We start from the raw sequence: 21,415 nt of genomic DNA, 5'->3' as shown, positions 1-21,415 counted from the left end.
TTGAGACGAATGACCAATCATAACAAGACTGAACCAAATAAAAGAGCGAATAATAATAACATGAGGAATAGAACTGCCCTTACAATAGGACAGAAAATTGAAATTTCTGAAAAATTGGAATGTGGTATGTCTGTCAGGAATTTAGCTATCGAGTATCAGATTCACCCTACCACTGTACGCCGCATTCGACGAAATGTAATATCAATGCATCACCTTGCGGAGCAAGGAATCCAAATACGTAAACGAAAAAAACTACGGAAACCTGCATTTGAGGATATAGAAAATCGTTTATACGTATGGTGGTTGGAACAAAAGACATTGGGAGATCCAGTCACAGATTTATTATTACATAATAAAGCATTAGAGCTAAACAAGGAATTTGGTGGACCTTCAACGTTTAAAGCAAGCGCAGGCTGGATAGCAAAATTTAAAAATCGTCACAATATACGATTATTACATAAATTTGAAGAAGATGAAAATGTCGATATGGTAGAAGACGAACAAGGAGAACAAGAAGACGCAGAGGAAGCACTTGAAGAAAAAGAACAAATTGAATATTATGAGGAAGACACCAGCAAAATAGAAATACAACACGCATTAGAAACTTTAACAAAATATGCAGAACAAGCTCCACGTTTTATTAAATTAACAGTGGAAAATTTGAAAGACTTTTTTCTGAGAGAAGAGACTTAAAAGGAGCACCAAAGGATATGCGAGAAAATGGGTTAGTCACCAATTTCAGAAAAGATAAGTTATATTTCTTAAGTACGTATAATGTTCTGTTTTTCTTTTGGTAGTAATTTTTTGTTTTCTTGTTTATAGCATGAGGCATTCTAAGTAAAGGAAGTGATACTACGGGTATCAACTAAAAAAGACATGATGGATTGGAGTATGAAGAAAATATAAAGATTGGTACGAAGTCAAATGAACATTATTATAACTTAACATGAGTTTGGCTACTAGTTAGTGGCAAAATAATTTAGTTTTATTATTGTTTATTATCTAGTGCTTGTCTAGAATCAAAAAATCCAGGAAAGATGGACATTAACTTTGGAACATCATTTTTTACATACAAGTCAATAAGATATATGTTACATGTAAATATCAAAATAATTATCTTTGTAAATAATGTATGTAATCTGTATATATAGCAATAATACTGCATAAAATACGATAAGATAATTTAGTATATCTATTTTATATTGGAAATTTTCTCTAACCTGAGTAGTGAAGTTGTTTTCGTTTATTTTAACAACAATGAAAATATTTAAAATAGAATATTGTTTACTTTGGAAGAAAAAATATTTCAACAACTTCTTTCTACACATACTTTATAAGATTCTTAAACATTTTCTCAGCATCAAATAGAATTAATATATTTAGCATTTTCTTGTACTTACTCTATAACATTATATTTTATAAACTTTACTTAATTATGATGCTATTATTAATAAAAAGAAGTTTGTAACAACATCCAATATAATTCGAAGAAATGTAAGAGTATATCAGTTAATGTATTATTAATATCTTACTGATTGGTGATTTTGTTTGAAAACTTTTCTGTGCAGTAAATTATTCTTTCATAAATGAATATGAAATTAAAACGTCTTACATACACTACATACAACATATTAAAATGGTTCAAACTATGTAATGAATACAACCTAGAATACCCTTAGGGATCTACGTTACTCAGACTGGAGTAACGTTTTTTCAACGTGTCCCACTTCTAGTGCTATATAAACTTGGCTGCCCTTGAAATGTCGATAGATTACTTGTATAATTTCGATATAACGTTATCTTTATGCATGAGCGGTGCTCAAAGCCAGCATGCTCAATACATACGTTTACGCCACTATCGCGCATTGTGTTTTTTTCGTACGTTTCCTATTGCCATTTAAGTGGCAATATTAAAATTATATTGACAAATTATATTTTAATGACATTATTATTTCCGTTTGCCATTGTGCGACAGGAAGTGCTTAATGTTGCAACGAGCGATGCATTCTTATATTGAAGATAAAACGGTGTATGTATGGCTAATATTTCTACTTATATGGAATAGGACAATTTCCGGAGGAGATGACCATATTTTCTTTGAAACGCATTTAAATGGAAACTAAGAGAATCAGAACACCAGATTTGACTTCTAATCAAACTTCAATTAATTTCACTTGTATTAGTTACTTCTCAAATTGAAATATTCGTCTCCCCGAATTTGGTACGCAAGGCATGAGGAATATTATTAACAATACGAAATTGCAATGAATTATTCTGTATATTTAACACCGGTGGCGTATATAAAAAAGCATTTTTACATTAGATTATACCAAAATATATGTAATTGTTATTACAACAGTGCTGATAGTTGGTATCATGTTATATTTGGACTATCGTATCTGCGATTGTCTTATGTCCACTTAAAGTAAAGTAATATATGAGGTTCAATCGGAAATCCTTGGAATTACCATGGTTGTCCAGTAATTCTTAATCCTTGGTAGTTGCCTGGTATTGTTTGCTTAGAGGACGTACGGCTGATAAAAATCGTAAGTATAGACAGTAGGTGCATACAACGAAGGGACGGTCCACACCAATCTCTTATTTCTAGGCATATCCGGAGAAGCGGCACCTGATTCCGGCTCAATATTTTCAACTTCGGCGGGTTTCGGTTTCGCTTCAATGAAAGCAACGGCGAAGAGAGCCAGAAGAACGATTGCCTATATACGAAAAAATAAACAATTCTGTACATTGATTATTTCACTGTATAGCATAACGGCAGCGAAGCACTTTAATTATCTAGAATTGTTCACTAGCACGAATTAGGGATGGATGAAGCAAGAAAATGAGTTATTGTTTGCACATATATCAACACCTATTACTTATTATCCAAATCAATACTAACAATAGTAGCTAAAGTCACTCCAAGTTTCAAAAAAAAGAAAAATATACTTAATCGTTTGCAGTCTTGGATCGAGACAGACTCGACATTGGATTTCGTTTTTAATTTTTCTTGCAATGACATCATACATAAGTATCATTTTACGGCTGGTCAGATATTCTCGAACTACAAGATGCGTGTAAACTACAGTAAAATAGTTAATTTAACCGATAGGGCAAAATGAAAGGCGGTGATTTTGGATGTCTTCATCTCATCGTAATAGGTTTGGTATCGCAAGTAAGATAGACCGAAGCAAATTGGATCGAAATAACAATCCAGTCCACATTTGTTATGTTGCAAATGGTATTTTTCATTTTTTGTTTTGTATTTACAAAAGGAAGATTTGTAAACTTTTTTTCACTTTCTGTTATTAATGTCCAAGTATTTTTATTTCTTTACTGCCAAACAAAAGACAATTCGACTCGCCTCGGTCTACCCTATTATCCAGTGCAGAAATCCAATAGACAAGACGTAATAATTTTATGATCAAGAATCATATTCGATGTACTTACAGCGAAGTACTTCATGGTTGGTGCGTTTGGTGGAGTCTTCGAGATCAGCTTCTGTATTCAACTGGAACTGAATGATGCTCCAGCTTTCTGATGGATATCCTTATATACCTGGCGAAAGAATGATCTTGTACGCATCATTTTCGGATTAATTATCATACAAGGAAAAATGTGTCGTGGCTACACCCTTGCTTCACGAGTATGCGTGAGCCAGAGGATGGTGTACGGCGTTGTTACGTGTTTTCTGATTTCCGGAACCACATTCATAATCCATGTACGTGTCCCTGTTGACTTTAACATGATCTACATAAAATCTCTTTAAAAAATATCGTTTATGTATTCCAAAACAATCTCATGGTAGAGGAAGTACAGGCCGAGCGTTTCATTCCAGGGATTGAAAACGTTCCGAAAACAATTGTCGGGGACTGTTATATATCGATTCCGATTGAAACAGATATGGGGAACCGGAATAAAGTAATAACTGTTATTTAATAAATCGCTTTCGGTTTTATGAAATAGACAATATTTCGGTTTCATATTGGTTCGTTGTTACCAGTTTATATACTTAATGCACTATCGCACCACAAAGTAAAAACTGAACAAATCGGAGGATCGAGTAAAACGTGATCATTAAATATTTAATACAATTGAAGAAAAAGCGTTGAAAAAACCAGTGCGTAAGCAGTTGGTTCGATGAGCCATCTAGTAATACCCCTTTCAGTAATTAAGAAGAACTTAAAATTATTGAATGCAGAGAAGTTTGTAAAATTTGTTCATAATAAAAGTAAATACTTAATTCCAGACTAGTTTTTTCAAATGTCCAAATTAAAATGGACCATAAAAAATCAAGCTGCCTTTTTAAAATATTTTTATCTACTGTTTTAAAATTTTTAAGCGTTATAGCCCAAATGGTATAGTGAGTGGTGAAATGAGAAATCTAATAGAGAAGTAATCAATTGTTATTTGTGCATTGTAAACCAGCAAACAATGTTGTTTCATTCCACAATCATTCTTTAAAGTACATGTTGCTTGTTAAGGTAATTCGACAAGTCTTTATTTCACTTTTCTTCGCGCCGTTAAAAGTATTAAATTAATAATTCATAAAATCCAGAAAATTCCTTATCACGTGTATACTCGCGGATTAAGCAGTATAAAAATTCCACTTTGCAGTTCTTCCTCATGGCAGACTGATTTTTCTTATTAATCGCGTAATCGATAAACGGCCCTGTTAAAGAATATTCTTCCTGTTATCGAATAAGTACGATTTAATTATATTAAAATTTATTTATTAATAGAATAATGATATAAATGTATATCAACATAAAATTTTGTCAAATAAACCTGTTTTTAATTTGTTTCTATACTTAAGCAACGATGACATTTTTATGCATTCTTCGTGTAATGATGTTCGCTAGCTTCAATGGAACGTATCCGCAAGCCTCTGTATTTCGATATAATGCATACGAAATGTTTTCGATCACTACTGCTAAGGTTCATCGAACTCACAGTAATCGTAGGTATTACGGCAAATATGATTAGTATTATGTTGTTTGTAATAAAATCAAAGGTTGAAAGCAGTTATGATATTGGTTCCGATTCTTGAAATATATAATAATATAGAACCGAACTCGAATCATGACTGTCATTATGTAAGTATATCGGTTCTTTATCGGTTTTATAATTGTCATTTTTCTAAAATGCCAAACCGAAAAATAATACTTATAGAACCGATATGAAATTGATCTAATATGCGTTCCATATTGTTTTGGAATACATAAACGATATTTTTTAAAGAGATTTTATGTAGATCATGTTAAAGTCAACAGGGACACGTACATGGATTATGAATGTGGTTCCGGAAATCAGAAAACACGTAACAACGCCGTACACCATCCTCTGGCTCACGCATACTCGTGAAGCAAGGGTGTAGCCACGACACATTTTTCCTTGTATGATAATTAATCCGAAAATGATGCGTACAAGATCATTCTTTCGCCAGGTATATAAGGATATCCATCAGAAAGCTGGAGCATCATTCAGTTCCAGTTGAATACAGAAGCTGATCTCGAAGACTCCACCAAACGCACCAACCATGAAGTACTTCGCTGTAAGTACATCGAATATGATTCTTGATCATAAAATTATTACGTCTTGTCTATTGGATTTCTGCACTGGATAATAGGGTAGACCGAGGCGAGTCGAATTGTCTTTTGTTTGGCAGTAAAGAAATAAAAATACTTGGACATTAATAACAGAAAGTGAAAAAAAGTTTACAAATCTTCCTTTTGTAAATACAAAACAAAAAATGAAAAATACCATTTGCAACATAACAAATGTGGACTGGATTGTTATTTCGATCCAATTTGCTTCGGTCTATCTTACTTGCGATACCAAACCTATTACGATGAGATGAAGACATCCAAAATCACCGCCTTTCATTTTGCCCTATCGGTTAAATTAACTATTTTACTGTAGTTTACACGCATCTTGTAGTTCGAGAATATCTGACCAGCCGTAAAATGATACTTATGTATGATGTCATTGCAAGAAAAATTAAAAACGAAATCCAATGTCGAGTCTGTCTCGATCCAAGACTGCAAACGATTAAGTATATTTTTCTTTTTTTTGAAACTTGGAGTGACTTTAGCTACTATTGTTAGTATTGATTTGGATAATAAGTAATAGGTGTTGATATATGTGCAAACAATAACTCATTTTCTTGCTTCATCCATCCCTAATTCGTGCTAGTGAACAATTCTAGATAATTAAAGTGCTTCGCTGCCGTTATGCTATACAGTGAAATAATCAATGTACAGAATTGTTTATTTTTTCGTATATAGGCAATCGTTCTTCTGGCTCTCTTCGCCGTTGCTTTCATTGAAGCGAAACCGAAACCCGCCGAAGTTGAAAATATTGAGCCGGAATCAGGTGCCGCTTCTCCGGATATGCCTAGAAATAAGAGATTGGTGTGGACCGTCCCTTCGTTGTATGCACCTACTGTCTATACTTACGATTTTTATCAGCCGTACGTCCTCTAAGCAAACAATACCAGGCAACTACCAAGGATTAAGAATTACTGGACAACCATGGTAATTCCAAGGATTTCCGATTGAACCTCATATATTACTTTACTTTAAGTGGACATAAGACAATCGCAGATACGATAGTCCAAATATAACATGATACCAACTATCAGCACTGTTGTAATAACAATTACATATATTTTGGTATAATCTAATGTAAAAATGCTTTTTTATATACGCCACCGGTGTTAAATATACAGAATAATTCATTGCAATTTCGTATTGTTAATAATATTCCTCATGCCTTGCGTACCAAATTCGGGGAGACGAATATTTCAATTTGAGAAGTAACTAATACAAGTGAAATTAATTGAAGTTTGATTAGAAGTCAAATCTGGTGTTCTGATTCTCTTAGTTTCCATTTAAATGCGTTTCAAAGAAAATATGGTCATCTCCTCCGGAAATTGTCCTATTCCATATAAGTAGAAATATTAGCCATACATACACCGTTTTATCTTCAATATAAGAATGCATCGCTCGTTGCAACATTAAGCACTTCCTGTCGCACAATGGCAAACGGAAATAATAATGTCATTAAAATATAATTTGTCAATATAATTTTAATATTGCCACTTAAATGGCAATAGGAAACGTACGAAAAAAACACAATGCGCGATAGTGGCGTAAACGTATGTATTGAGCATGCTGGCTTTGAGCACCGCTCATGCATAAAGATAACGTTATATCGAAATTATACAAGTAATCTATCGACATTTCAAGGGCAGCCAAGTTTATATAGCACTAGAAGTGGGACACGTTGAAAAAACGTTACTCCAGTCTGAGTAACGTAGATCCCTAAGGGTATTCTAGGTTGTATTCATTACATAGTTTGAACCATTTTAATATGTTGTATGTAGTGTATGTAAGATGTTTTCATTTCATATTCATTTATGAAAGAATAATTTACTGCACAGAAAAGTTTTCAAACAAAATCACCAATCAGTAAGATATTAATAATACATTAACTGATATACTCTTACATTTCTTCGAATTATATTGGATGTTGTTACAAACTCTTATGAGGAAGAACTGCAAAGTGGAATTTTTATGGAGCTTAATTCACGAGTATATACGTGATAATGAATTTTCTGGATATTATAAATTACACGGTGGAACAAATTTTGATTGAAAGTAACCTATGTTACTTTTTGCAATAACCGCTATGTGATTCTTATAGAGTTCCTTACCCTAAATACGAATCCGAAAACCAAATTGCTGGGTCAGGTCCAGTTTTCGAAAAAACTGGGGTTTTGTAAAAACGGTCGAATTTTTCAGAAAACCAAGTGTTATGTGAAAACTAAAAACGATAGGCAGTTAACATTTGTCGTAGAAAATAGAGAAGACTTGCCCGAATATGTAGCTATAAAAAATTTGAATTTTGTATATCATTAAATGTTTGTAAACGATGATCAAAGTTTAAAAAAGGGTAGATGCGCGTTCTTTGTATGCACTTCTGTTACATTTCTACGAAAAGTGGGTTGGCCAGCACGAATTTGCTGTTCACCATTGGATTCTGCAGACATTTCTGAAGAGGAACCCCCCCACGGGAAGTGTGAGAACGGTTTTCCTTTCGGGCAGGTTAAGAAAATGTCCGTGAAGAGCACGGGCACGGAACTTTGGCGCCACACAGCCATCGCTCGCCGGCCACAGCTATACAGGGCCGTTACTACGCGCTGTATAGACCTGGACCCCGGTCACTTCTTATATGTATATATACAATATTTAATTATTTTATAAATTTGCATAATAGTTATGAGAAAGTTTTCACGATCGTTCTGTTTTAAATAATTTGATATTTAATATGTGAATACACATATACGAGTAATATTATTACGATGATTAACACTAAAACTATCGAATCAGTCAAAATTGCCGGTATAAATTATATTATCTTTCGATTATTAATATCTTGAAGGTAATAGATATCTGAAATGTTTTTGAAAATTAATTAAGTTTACTGGAACTGTAACGAATATTCGGATATACTCAGTAGTTTTAGTATTAACTTAAAACTACTGCAGCAAACATCCATTGTAGATCCTACTTAGTGTAATAGTTTTTTAACTCAAATTTAATACTTTATTTGAATTCAGAATATCATTAGATGTACCATGTAAGAAACCGATTACAATGATGTTTTTGCTTTATATTATATTATATTAAATTATTATATTAAACATCAAATTATTTAAAACAGAACGATCGTGAAAACTTTCTCATAACTATTATGAAAATTTATAAAACAATTAAACATTATATATATACATATAAGAAGTGACCGGGGTCCTGTGGCGATGGCTGTGTGGCGCCAAAGTTTCGTGCTCGTGTTTCTTCACGGACATTTTCTTAACCTGCCCGAAAGAAAAACCGTTCTCACACTTCCCGTGAGGGGGTTCCTCTTCAGAAATGTCTGCAGAATCCAATGGTGTACAGCAAATTCGTGCTGGCCAACCCACTTCTCGTAGAAATGTAACAGAAGTGCATACAAAGTACGCGCATCTACCCTTTTTTAAACTTTGTAATAGCTCCAGTATTGGATGCTGCTTTCTGTTTCATGATCTACAAATTTGCAGAATGTCTTACGACCGATCAGTTATAGTAATACACAAGTCTCACCCAATACCATATTCAGAACCATCAACTATGAGTTGTAACAACCAGGGACTAAGATTCCATGTTAAACAAAATTCTGTGGTCAACAGTAAACTTGAGAAATAACCTTGAACTGCTAGAATTACACACCTAAACATTACACATAGAGATATAATTGCTTATTGCTCTTCAACTATTTTTAACAATCACACCAATAAACAAATTGGTCATCCTTCCCAGTTAATTAATCCTCTCAATGAAATAACAATTCAAGAAAAAAATGATAATTAACACATAAAAAAAATGCTGAAGTACTATGTACTTAAAGTAGTAGCGCTCATTCATTTCTTTTTTAAATTAATTTGAGTAACTTCAGAATTGAAAGCATAGCAAGTAAAGATAAAATTTCATTTTATTATACAGAAAAATGCACATATTGTGATATCATATTTTTCAGTTTTTTTATTGCTATAAGACAGAAAGAATTTTTTACTAATCAGATAATAAACATTATTTTATTTTCACTTTACCTCTATTTGCTATTATTTTTGAAAAACCTTAGTGTTACAGTTTAAACATCAATAATGTAATTAGGGTGTACAACAAGTAAAAGATCATCGTCGTCTTCTTCATCTTTTCCTTTAAGACCAGTGTGAAGGGGTATTATAATTTGATCCTAAAACGAAAAGTATACAATTATATGAATTACTCGTAGTAAAATAAAATTTAAACAATTTATAACAGAAATTTTAGTACATACATGATACGTTAATCTATCGATAATTTTTTCAATGAAATTTTTTCTTTCTAGTAACTCTTCTTCTGAATCTATTTGGTCCTGTATTTGATCGAGGTACCAAGCCACTAATTCTGTTTTTCTTAACCCGCCTTTGGTGTCGGCTATAGAAAATATTATTATTTAATTTTTAAGTTTAAAAAAACGTTTGTGGCACACGTTGTTCTGATATTATTTACAGTAATGTACCTGTAGGTAATGTTTCAGCGCGAGTTTCTTCATTTCTCATATACAATATTAACATATTAGATAAATTCTTGTATTCTTCAAAAGACATTGTTAACTTTTTTTTGTGTAGGTCCTGTGTTTCTATAGGTAGCATATGTAAAATAAAAGTAAGTAATAATTTATTAGAGATTTTTGTTGTTATCATTATTAATGCATTGGGAGTAATCATATGACCAACAAACAATGAAAAGAATTATTTATGCAGAAATAAAGAGAACATATTGAAGTTAACCCTCCGTAGGCCTATGTAACTTTGAAGTCACATATTAATATAATGGCATCTTGTTGATTTATTTCATGTTGCACGGCAAAGTGGTGAATAAAATTAAGTAATCAGTTAACTTGAACTTTTATACCCTCAGGTGTGACAGTTCAATGTCATTGCAACTTGAAAGTTACAAAATATAAATGTTTAATGAAATGTTTAATGAAATTATTGAAACTATTAAATACATTGTTAATTCGTATTCACATGTGGATATTTATTAATTTTGTACTGCATAGATTTTGTTATAATCATGAACAAAAATTCGGCCCATAGAGGATTAAGTAAAAAAAATAGAATGAGTTACCTTGTGCATTAGTTGTGTTATCGTCAGTACTATCTAATGCATTTAGAGCAGCCATAAGTGGTGGAGCATCATCTGTATTGACATCCATATTTTCATCTTCGTTTTCTTCTAGATCTATGTCTGGTTGTTCAACAGTAACAATACTTTTACTTAATAAACGTTTCGCCTCTTTGACGTGCCTTACTGTAACTTCATCTGAACATTCTAATTTAGCCATAGCTTCTGATAACCTAATAAGACTTTCTAATTGTCGAACAGTAACTCTCCATTTTCCAGAACCAGTACCAGTCCTCTGTCTAAGTGTTGTATAACTATCAATTAAGAAATCTGCAGCTTCCTATAAAATTTGAATTTTAATATTTGAACGAAATGATCTAACAAATTATCAGTTTATACGTAAAAGTATACAAAAATACCTGGTTTAACAGAGGTTTAAAATGTTTAGCAAAATTAATATACCTCACAATCTCGGATTGTGAGTATACAGTTTCAAAATCTTGAAAATTATCACAATGTAAATCAATTATTCTTTTGGCAATTGCATTGTCCACAATTTCGTTACATTCATCAATTATTATGAAAAATAAATCAAATCTAGACATAATAGGAGCTGTTAATTGAACATTTTGTTGTAATGATTTCTTTCTATCATATCGTCCACCAACAGGATTTGCTGCAGCTAATATCGATGTACGAGCATTTAGAGTTGCTCTAACACCAGCCTAAAAATATATATATCTGTAATAATACTCCGTAATATAAAAATGTAATATAAGTTATTATATAGACTTTTAATATCCATAAAATAACATTATATATTAAATATATATTATGTGTATATATTTATATCAAAAACCTTAGCTAATGAAATTGTTTGCTGTTCCATAGCTTCGTGTATCGCCACTTGATCCTTGGGTTCCATTTTATCAAATTCATCTATGCAACAAATACCTTGATCTGCGAGCATTAAAGCACCAGCTTCTATAACAAAATCAGGAGACTCTTCGTCTCTTACTACAGCAGCTGTTAAACCAGCTGCTGAAGATGCTTTTCCTGAAGTGTAAATTGCTCTCGGAGTAATTTCAGTAACACTTTTTAAGAATTGAGATTTTGCTGTACTAGGGTCACCAACAATACAACAATTTATGTCTCCTCGTAATGATGTGCCTTCTAATGTTGTCTTTGGAACTCCACCAAATAGCATTAAGGTAATCCCTTTCTTAACTTCATCATTGCCGTGTACCGAAGAAAATAAGCTATTAACGAGATTCTGATAAAGATTCTTATCACGACTCATTTCATATATACGATTCCACTCTGCCTCTGTCATTCGCTTTTTCATCATTTCTTGTGATATTTCTTCCATGTTTGCTTCCGTTCCACCAAACTATAGAGCATTATGCATTAAACCGTGTCTATAGACTTGTATTATCATATAAATATGAAAATTTAATCTTATACCCTGAAGCTTGTTGGTGTAACACTACATGCCAGAAAGGCAGTCTTATATGTCAGTTCTCTAGTTCCTAATGCTTTTAGGCCTGTTACTCCTTCCCCTTGTTCAGCAGTTCGTTTTTGACGTCTTGCGCTAACATCTGCTTTTATACCAGGAAGGGAAAGAACTCCAACATCTGGTACAACTATCACAGTTCCTGTAAAGTCATATCTAGAAAAATATATAGAAAGATGTATTTAAATATTTCATTAGTATTAGCAGTGTAACATAATTCCTAATGAAGTACCTATCCCCTGCTTGTATAGTTTCTACTGCTTCAGATCTTAAAATTACTTCGAGTGAGCGTGGAATACAGCCCTTAGGTAATTCTGCTTGAGTTTCTTGTACTCTGACTTTTTGAAAATCTACAAATACTGAGTTATCTACATCTAGCATAAAACGTCGTCTATTACTACAAACTGGATTGTGACAAATTGTTGGATTTGTGAACTGTAACAGATTATTCTCATTGCAGTAATTAATAACACATATATAATATATAATATTATATATAACAACACTATACCTTAAATTGTTGTTCAACATTTTTTATGACTGTATTACAATCCATGCAAACAAATGTTCCATTTACTAATTCTGGATGAACAGGATGTGTTCGTATTACTTGTCCAGATATGCGTATAAGTGTACCCAATTTTGATGCATTTAATTCTCTTAATTTTTGCCTAGTTGGTACTTCTATAAAACTTACATAACATTCTTTTTCTTTCCTTAAGTCTGATACATCTCTAACAAAATTATATACCGCCTGACACAGATATGGGTAAACTCTGGAAAAGAATGATATATTATAATTTACAATGTATAGAGAAAAGAAGTTAGTAACTAAAGATAGAAATCATAATTAATTTAATAATAGTACAATAAATACAACAATTTTAATCCTAATTTCTTACCTGTAATATTCTTCAACTATAGTTGTTGAAAGTACTTGATTGTATTCATCTACATCGTCAAAAGTCACTTCTAATGTACTATGCTCTGGACTTACAAGCTCTTTTGCTGGGGCAAGATATTTTACAACTCCATCTTCTTTAAACCTAATTAAAATAATGTATTACAGACTAGTAAAAACTTATACAACAAGTTTTTATTAAACTTGATATAATCGCATTTAATCTATACATCATATTTAATAGAATTTAAAGTCTTACTCTTCTAAAAAATCTTGGAACAATTTCTGACATTTAATTCCAACTTCATCAGGTACACGTATACGAGCAGTTTGAGTATTACCGGTATCCATTCTTTAATTATCGGCAAATTCAATTTGTATGTACAAAAGTTATTCAATATTAGCGTTTGTCAAAACAGACGAGAAGAATTTGGCGGGAATTTATTGCAGGCATGTTTGCATGTCGCTACAATCATAAACATGTTTTATAACAGAAGTGTCTATCTTACTTCCCTAGTAACTAGTGTTGGGATGAGTCGAGCAGAAAGAACTAGGTGGTACGCAGTAAAATAAAACTGTGTTGCGTGTCTCACATTTTGACGGTTCGAGGGCGCTGAGCAAAGAGATAATTCCTCGACTCAGTCGGAAGTCAGCGTGCTCGTCGCAATTCTTACTCTACTGCCATCTGGGGTGAAGGTACACAACTCTCACAACAGCTTTACTCACTACCTCACTAGAGAAACTGTCCAAACTGGTATGGAACAGTTCTATGGAGTAGTGTTCAATACAAAAGGAAAGGTTAGTATGGTGGGGGTAACTTTTCGTGAGGGGAGGATGTTATTAGAGCGTCCACGGCACGCCTTAAACATCCTTGCAATACAATATAATATTTATTAACAATTTTACCATGAATAATTAACACGTCTATTCTCTTTGAGATATTTAATGAAGTGAACAACTGTTTTTAACAATGAGCGTTTAATTTATAAAACTGATAATCTGTACAATAAAATGTTCTGCATGAAAACATCAATAAGAGAGAATTCTTCGAACTCGTAGGTGAGGAAGGGTTCTTCCTTATCATAACTAGTCCGCCACACGTTTTGTGACGTGTTTCTTTATTTAATATATTTATTTACAATGTTCACTAATTTATAATATTGAAATATTTTTATCAACCAATTTCTATGACGGCTTGTTCCTAACTGACTATTTACAAAAAGAATACCACGGATATTAACAAAAGAATTTTAAAACGTATAGTTAAACAATTTCTAATAACAAATAGAAATTAACTTTATCTACAATCTACGTTACTAACACATTGATTATAGTCTAATAAATTAAGTGCCATCTATTGGAACCCCATATAACATGTTCTAACAATGTGGAAGCAGTCCAAAGTCAACAATTCGTTTTCGAAATAATTTAACATGTGATTGTTTTACAGGTTCTATCGAACACAACTTGAAGTTCTTCTTGAGTAAAAACTGTTTGTGAGTATAAACAAAATGGTTAAGAAAGTAAAGAAGTACACTTCTAACAAAAAAAGTGGTGGTAAAACTCTTGATAAAGAAAATTTTCTAAAGGTAAAATATGTACTTTTTCATCCATAACAGTCATACATTTTCACTGAAAGAAACAATGTTACAAAACATTTATAATGGGATCAACACCATGCCTGATACAATGTCATATATGTTTTATTTCTTTTAGAAAAAAAAGCAAAAAGATAAAAATGAAAATAAATATAAATCTGTTGTAGTTAAACAGCAGAATGTAAAATTTAAAAGTAAACTTAAAAGAAAACCACAGAGGCTTAAAAAAAAATTGAAGAAGCTTCATGAAGATAAGAGTATTAAGACTTCTAATCTTCTTAATTCTAACATTGCAACAATAACAAATATAACAAACGTTAAGGACAGAAAAATTCAAAGTCAAAGTAAAAATGAAAGAAAAGAAGAGGAATTTGGAAAAACTGGGAAAAGCAAACAACACAAGTATAATGGGAATCAAAATACTAAACAATCTAATGGAAAAGTAAATAGTATTAAGAGATCTGCAAAACAATTAAAACAGTCATTACTGCCAAATGTAAAGAAAATAAAAAACTGTAAACAAAAGAAAATTGTAAATAATAAAATAGCAAAAATTAATTCATTAGTGCAAAAGGAAAAAAAACAAAAGAAAAAATCAATCCCTTCTACACAAGAAAATGACAAGACTCAAATGGGATTACGACATTGTAATTTGGATATTAAAAAGTTAGAAGAAATGCTTACTGTTAAACAAAAACAAACAAAAAGGAAGAAAGCTAACACAGAAATAATACCTCTAAGAGAAAGAATGATGTCTAAATTAAAAGCATCCAGATTTAGATATTTGAATGAAACAATGTATAATAGTGAAAGTATTGAATCAAAAAAATACTTCAAAGATGATCCAGATGCATTTAAAGCTTATCATGAAGGATATAAACAACAAGTTGCACAATGGCCTTTGAATCCCATTGATATTATAATATCATCCATTAAAAAAATGTTAGTGAATCATATAAAAAAAGGTATTGGTTAATTTTTAATTTTTAATTTTATTATTACAGGCCAAAAGATTATATTATTGCTGATTTTGGTTGTGGAGAAGCAAAACTTTCTGCTTCTGTTGCTCATAAAGTACATTCTTTTGACTTTGTTTCATTGAATAAAAATGTAACAATATGTGACATGGCACATACTCCTTTATTGACAAATGGAGTACATGTTGTTGTATTTTGTTTGTCTCTTATGGGAACTAATCTTCAAGATTATATTATAGAAGCAAATAGAATTCTCAAAAAAGAGTGAGTACTAATAAAAATCAATATGAATATTGGTTATTAAAGTTTATTCTCTTAATTCAACAATAAAATGTGTTTTTAGTGGTATTTTGAAAATAGCGGAGGTTGAGAGTCGATTTGAACACATAGAAGATTTTATAAGAGTATTAGGCGAATATGGTTTTAAAAATACATGGAAAGATTTCTCTTATAATTTATTCTACTTTTTAGATTTTAGAAAGGAGAAAAACATAGATAGTAAAAAAAGCAAGTTACCATCTATTACTTTAAAACCATGTTTATATAAAAAGAGATAAAGTTTGAAAAGCATGTAATTGTTACTAAATACTATATAATATAAAATGTTTATTTTACAAACTTGTTATTTCTGTGTTTGTTACATTTTATAAAGTAATTGTAATTATGTCATTAATATGGAATTTGTACCACAATGGTTTGATATCACTATATTTTAAAGCAATATCAAATACACTTTAAATGTTTAATGTGTGTCTGCTTAAACTATAATATTATACATTTACAGTATACGCCATAAAATATACGAAAGAGCAGATATTAAAAGGATGTCCTATATGAAATATTACAACCATCTGAATAAAACAAAATAAAGCATGTAGATTATTCACCCAGATTTACATAAGTTTATAACAATATATTTACATGTACGTACTTAATTTCTTATAATCTCTTAGTTTAATATTCATATAAATTCTTGCTTCATACTGTAATAGAATTAAATATTTAACAATTTAATGTACTTTTAAAGTATACAGATCTATACCCTCTCGAACATATTCTACTTCATCTTCTAGATCTTCCACTTTTTTTAATATTAATAACTGTAAAATATGATAAAAGTAAATTCAAAATAGCACTTGTTAATGTGTTAATGTTAATATAAATTCAATTGAAAAATAATTACTTTAGCAGCTTCAACTATTTGAATTGCCGCCTTTTTGCTTAAATATGGAATTTTTTCTTGTAAATATTTTGGTTTCACTTTGGCTATGCATTGTATTGTCTTATACCCTGCATTATATAGTTGACGTGCCCTTCCCTAATAAATACAAATAAAATACAAATATTTCAGTATAGTAAAAATGATATTAATTGTAAAGAATATGGTCACTGAACTTACAATTTTCACTAGCGGCAACTCCATTAATGCTTCCAATTCCAAAGGACAGCAATAAGATAACCGTTTACTAAACGCACTTAACAAATCTCTGAATGACCAAAATTCATCTAATTCCTAGAATGATCATTAAATTTTTATAAAAGATTGAATCATAAATGCAACAAATTCATTCTTTTACCTGACAAAATCGAACTACAGAAGACGCAAATGAAGAGACTGCAGTCAAAAGATTTTGTATAATACCTCTATTTACTTGATATTTCTCTGCTAATATGTAAACAGCATGATGTGTCCATAAGTCATACAATATTAATGTTACATAAAATCTCTGAATTACTCTTAGTTCTACATTCTGTTAAATGTGAAACAGTTCAGTAAAATAATATATTTAAGACAAACACAAAATGACAGATTACCTTGGGCATTATACCATCACGTATTTTAACAACTGTTGCCTCATTAATTCCAAGAAGTCTTGCTGTTTTCATCTGATTTTCTGATAAATTAGTAACCTAAAGACATACAAATTTTAAATATTTACATAAAAATGAATCTTAGTATATGTAATAATAATAGTTTACCACATCACAATAAACAGATCCAATAGGTTTTATTTGAGATACAATATCATATGGAGTAACAAGATATAAAAGATGTAAGTCGTCAACAAGGATTAAGTGTTCTTGTGCTTTTTGTAAATCTTGATATAATGTGTATGCAGACTGTATATCAATATTACCTACAAAATGGAAACAAATTTTAAAGGGAAAGAACTGAAAAATATTGTATAAAGTTTTGTATTAAACAAATTAATTATACCTTTCAAAGCTGCTCGCCCCAGGCTACAAAGTTCTAATTTAGTTTCACTCAGCAATGCAATTGTTGTTTTTCTTTTTATTTGTGTAGTTGTATCAGTAGGACATTCGTTTTGTGATGGAATTGTAACAGTCACATTTGGTTTGTACACATCATAGCAGTTTCCTTTCTTCTTTACTTTCATTACACCACTTTTTAAAAATTCAGTTATTGCTTGGTCTGCAGTATGTTTTACATTAACATTTAAACGTTTCTGCTGAATATTAAGTAAAGTTCTATTTGTTATTTTGTGTAACTCAGATCTAGTATTTGCTATAGAATACAATGTGGCACTTAAAATTAAATTATTTATGCCTCTATCTCTGTCTATGTGTAATGTACTTAAAGAATCATCCATTTTCGACATTAAGAGTTCTTTCACCTACAAAGTAATAACAAAAAGTTTTTAATAATTATTTCACTCGCATAATGTATGATATTATATATTACTATTATTACTATTATTATTACTTTCGATAATTCATTATTTTTACATAAAAGTATACTTTCTCCAATGCTTCCCATGCCAGCACGACCAGCTCTTCCAATCATTTGTTTATATCTGCTTAAATTCAAAAATTGGTTACCCACGTATGGACTTCTTAATATCACCTGCAATATTTGTTTAATTGCAGAAGAAATAAATAAGTCTTAACTAGAGGAAAGATTCTATGTTAAATAAAGTACCCTTCTTGCTGGTAAATTTACTCCAGCTGCTAATGTTGTCGTACAACATAGAACACAAAGAGTTCCAGCTCTAAAAGCATCTTCTAAAAATCGTCTTTCCTCAGTAGTAAGACCAGAATGATGATAAGCTACACCAAATTTTATGGTCCGTTGAAGAATAGGACAAAGACCTTCCTCGGTTTGAAGTGCTTTCAATAAATTTTCTTTTTCATCTTGTTTATGTTTTTCCAACGACCTAAATTCATTTATATAATAATTAATTACATTTAATACACAGTTGAATTATAGGAAAATCACCTGAATAAAACTCTAGATAACAATAAAGCAACATTTTCGCAATTCTTACGAGAAGAACAGAATATGAGACACGAGTCTTGTGGAATTACATCCATGACTAAACCTCCAATTCTATCCGGGTCTATAATTATTGCATCATTTGAATACTAAAATATTAAATAAAGATATAATTAAAAGACAATTATGATTATTAAGTTCTGTATAATTATTGAACCAAATGAAGTATATAAGCATACACGATAATTAATTTTTTTCAAATCCGTTAAAAGATCTTCTGTTTTTAAATCAACCAGCCAAATGTTATCTTCACACTTAACATACTCTTTAATTTCAACGGGTCTAAAATTTCCAGTATACAAATCTGCATTCAAGAATTTTGCTATCTCCTCCAAGTTGCCTATTGTTGCACTCATTCCAATAATTTGAATGTTCTCTAAAATATGTATTAAAATACTGTGTAATAATGTTGTACCACAAATTTATGCAATATACGTAAATCGTTTGTTTACCATTAACATATAATGTCTTTGTTAAGAGAACTTCTAATGTAGCTCCTCTTCCACCACCTTCTCCAAGTAGATGCAATTCATCCACGACTATGACACCAATCTAAAATATTTTTAAATAAATATAATATGCTATGATTTGTCATTTTTTTCAGGATCTTTAAATTTAGTTCGTTGAAACGGAATAGTAGTTTTGATGCTTACTTCGTTGAAACGATTTTCTTCAATTAAACTGTGAATTAAACTTAGTGCCTTCTCTATAGTACACATATATATACTATTTTTTTTACGACGTTTTTTCGGTGGGTAAGTTCCTCTTACTCCTGCATATTCTTCAACTAAAAAATTTAGTTCTAATGCAAATGGTGTCATTGCTTGAACCTATAAATTATATATAAATGTTATGAATAAATAGTACAAGAATATTTTATTACAGTTAATAAATGAATACCAACTTTTTCTTGTACTATAGCGACAAATGGTAGTATAAATATTGTATTTTTTTTATTACATATGAGTTCTTTTAACATTAATATTTCTGCGACCAATGTTTTACCACCACTTGTTGGCAAAGCATAAATTAAATTTTTCCTACTTTTTATAGCATCTAAAGTTAAACATTCATTCTGCCATTCTATAAAAATCAAGCAATTATTTTAAACATATTAAATAAATAAAACTTGTTAATAATAACATTGAATTTTAAAAATGTGAAAAAAATATGATACTAAAATACTTACCATAGAGTTTATTGATACCTCTAATTCGTAGAAAAAGATCTTTCACAGAATTTGGCAAACCATAAAATGTACAATTTTCTTTCGAACTTGTATTAAGAGTATCTGAATATTGTTTCTTTATTTCCTTCTTCTCTGAACAGTGTATTTTGTTTGGAATACCACTTTTATAGTCAAAAACATTTCTCTTTAATACATTTGTATCTTTCTGTTCATTGGGAGATGCACACATATAATGTACATCGGTAGTAAAAAATGTTTCTTCAAAGTGATTTTCATATTGTGAAGTGGAAACCTATTTTAAAAGAATAAAGAATCATATGCGATAAAAATAGATAAATAACTATCATTTTACCATTAAAAAATAAATAACCTGAGTAAGACAATCCACGACATCATTTTTTTCATTAAAAGGAATCGACTGTGTAAATGCTGCATTCAAAAATGATTCATCTTGCCACATATTATTTTCTTCATTAATCTTGCAGGAAGAATTTAATACATTGTTCTTATCACTTCTTACTCCTAAATCATTATTGTCAACAGATGTTGGTCTTTCAAATTTTTCATAAGATTCAAATATATCACAAGAACTCCATTCGTGTGCAAAATTATTTAAGGTCTGTTCATGTACATTAGGACTGATAGAAGGTATTTCGCTATTTTCATTTTCTGTTTCAATATTCTTTAGTATTGTATCGCCCATTTTGATTCTTTGAATTTTTATTTTTGGTTTCTTCTTTATATATGATTCTTCCTTAAAAAATTTGTGTCATAATTATTTTTATTAATTATTGGGAAAAACAAAAATAAATACTTATATGAATTTCATATACATAATTTCTAAATGGAATAGTAACAAATTATAATTTCATCTTAAAAATAACATTCTTTTTTAAAAACATAATGTAAATATTATAGAATATTATAGAATATTTACATTATGACACTGTTTATAATAAAGATATTTTATGTCACATAAAATTACTTTTTTAATTTGTAACCGGTCAACATAAATAAATTTAACAGGACTAACAATACACAGCATAAAAACTATAATATTTACAGTAACTAAGTATTTATCGTATATACTTAAGTACTTACTTTTACCACCAATTCACTAATTGTGTGAGCGCTATTACGAGTACCTACCTAGTTTAGTTTGTCAGACTCTGCTTTATATCAGAGGTGTCTAGTAATTTATTCCCCTCACGCTAGTACTCAAAAATA

The 21,415-nt window shown here is 30.6% G+C and overlaps 3 protein-coding genes and 1 long non-coding RNA gene across 9 annotated transcripts; 1 reads left to right on the top strand and 3 right to left on the bottom strand.

Annotated features, from left to right (window-relative positions):
* Positions 1-2,519: 2,519 nt before the first annotated feature.
* On the bottom strand, positions 2,520-3,620 carry LOC143175023 (uncharacterized). The gene is made up of 2 exons (XR_012999597.1): positions 3,451-3,620; positions 2,520-2,717 (listed from the first exon to the last, which is right to left on the bottom strand). It is a non-coding gene; the product is annotated as an uncharacterized LOC143175023 (long non-coding RNA).
* A 5,896-nt stretch (positions 3,621-9,516) lies between these two features.
* Mcm6 (minichromosome maintenance 6) lies at positions 9,517-13,872 on the bottom strand. Of its 2 annotated transcripts, XM_031980939.2 has the most exons (12): positions 13,723-13,872; positions 13,389-13,595; positions 13,131-13,274; positions 12,740-13,004; positions 12,461-12,663; positions 12,180-12,384; positions 11,575-12,105; positions 11,135-11,440; positions 10,719-11,055; positions 10,108-10,227; positions 9,883-10,022; positions 9,517-9,798 (listed from the first exon to the last, which is right to left on the bottom strand). In XM_031980939.2, exons 2-12 carry the CDS (start codon positions 13,478-13,480, stop codon positions 9,694-9,696), a joined length of 2,448 nt encoding a protein of 815 aa, XP_031836799.1. In that variant the 5' UTR covers positions 13,481-13,595; positions 13,723-13,872; the 3' UTR covers positions 9,517-9,693. The 2 variants fall into 2 exon arrangements, with proteins under 2 accessions (XP_031836799.1, XP_031836798.1); XM_031980938.2 differs by lacking the exon at positions 13,723-13,872 and having other exon boundaries at positions 13,389-13,642.
* LOC116428828 (uncharacterized) lies at positions 13,781-18,728 on the top strand. Of its 5 annotated transcripts, none has more exons than XM_031980943.2 (5): positions 13,781-13,927; positions 14,580-14,718; positions 14,846-15,669; positions 15,732-15,968; positions 16,048-16,415. In XM_031980943.2, the coding sequence occupies exons 2-5, from the start codon at positions 14,641-14,643 to the stop codon at positions 16,259-16,261; spliced, it is 1,353 nt and encodes a 450-aa protein (XP_031836803.1). In that variant the 5' UTR covers positions 13,781-13,927; positions 14,580-14,640; the 3' UTR covers positions 16,262-16,415. The 5 variants fall into 5 exon arrangements, 4 of the variants coding, with proteins under 4 accessions (XP_031836803.1, XP_031836801.1, XP_031836802.1 ...); XM_031980941.2 differs by lacking the exon at positions 13,781-13,927 and adding an exon at positions 13,943-14,188; XM_031980942.2 differs by lacking the exon at positions 13,781-13,927 and adding an exon at positions 14,197-14,386.
* On the bottom strand, positions 16,653-21,276 carry mus301 (mutagen-sensitive 301). The gene is made up of 17 exons (XM_031980937.2): positions 21,126-21,276; positions 20,559-20,942; positions 20,189-20,480; positions 19,904-20,082; positions 19,653-19,829; positions 19,452-19,551; positions 19,179-19,375; positions 18,943-19,088; positions 18,646-18,880; positions 18,430-18,570; positions 17,923-18,340; positions 17,685-17,842; positions 17,520-17,615; positions 17,282-17,455; positions 17,104-17,217; positions 16,888-17,022; positions 16,653-16,804 (listed from the first exon to the last, which is right to left on the bottom strand). Exons 1-17 carry the CDS (start codon positions 21,231-21,233, stop codon positions 16,715-16,717), a joined length of 3,144 nt encoding a protein of 1,047 aa, XP_031836797.1. The 5' UTR covers positions 21,234-21,276; the 3' UTR covers positions 16,653-16,714.
* Between the last annotated feature and the right edge of the window lie 139 nt (positions 21,277-21,415).

This window comes from Nomia melanderi, chromosome 10 (genome assembly GCF_051020985.1).
Source record: "Nomia melanderi isolate GNS246 chromosome 10, iyNomMela1, whole genome shotgun sequence".
In the NCBI taxonomy this organism is placed as follows: domain Eukaryota; kingdom Metazoa; phylum Arthropoda; class Insecta; order Hymenoptera; family Halictidae; genus Nomia; species Nomia melanderi.
Note: the sequence above shows the minus strand (reverse complement) of the source record. Positions and strands in the feature narration are given on the sequence as shown.

Bases quoted from the DNA above. Each gene is read 5' to 3' on its own strand.
- mus301 (XM_031980937.2), bottom strand. From the start codon at position 21,233: ATGCTGTGTATTGTTAGTCCTGTTAAATTTATTTATGTTGACCGGTTA. The intron at 17,616-17,684 runs GTAAACTATTAT...GTATGTCTTTAG, and splicing joins GATCTGTTTATTGTGATGTG to GTTACTAATTTATCAGAAAA. The intron at 17,023-17,103 runs GTAAGTTCAGTG...TGTATTTATTAG, and splicing joins AGTTGCCGCTAGTGAAAATT to GGAAGGGCACGTCAACTATA.
- LOC116428828 (XM_031980943.2), top strand. From the start codon at position 14,641: ATGGTTAAGAAAGTAAAGAAGTACACTTCTAACAAAAAAAGTGGTGGT. The intron at 14,719-14,845 runs GTAAAATATGTA...TATTTCTTTTAG, and splicing joins ATAAAGAAAATTTTCTAAAG to AAAAAAAAGCAAAAAGATAA. The intron at 15,670-15,731 runs GTTAGTGAATCA...TTATTATTACAG, and splicing joins ATATCATCCATTAAAAAAAT to GCCAAAAGATTATATTATTG.
- Mcm6 (XM_031980939.2), bottom strand. From the start codon at position 13,480: ATGGATACCGGTAATACTCAAACTGCTCGTATACGTGTACCTGATGAA. The intron at 13,275-13,388 runs GTAAGACTTTAA...TATTTTAATTAG, and splicing joins TTCCAAGATTTTTTAGAAGA to GTTTAAAGAAGATGGAGTTG. The intron at 9,799-9,882 runs GTATGTACTAAA...TTTTCGTTTTAG, and splicing joins TCGATAGATTAACGTATCAT to GATCAAATTATAATACCCCT.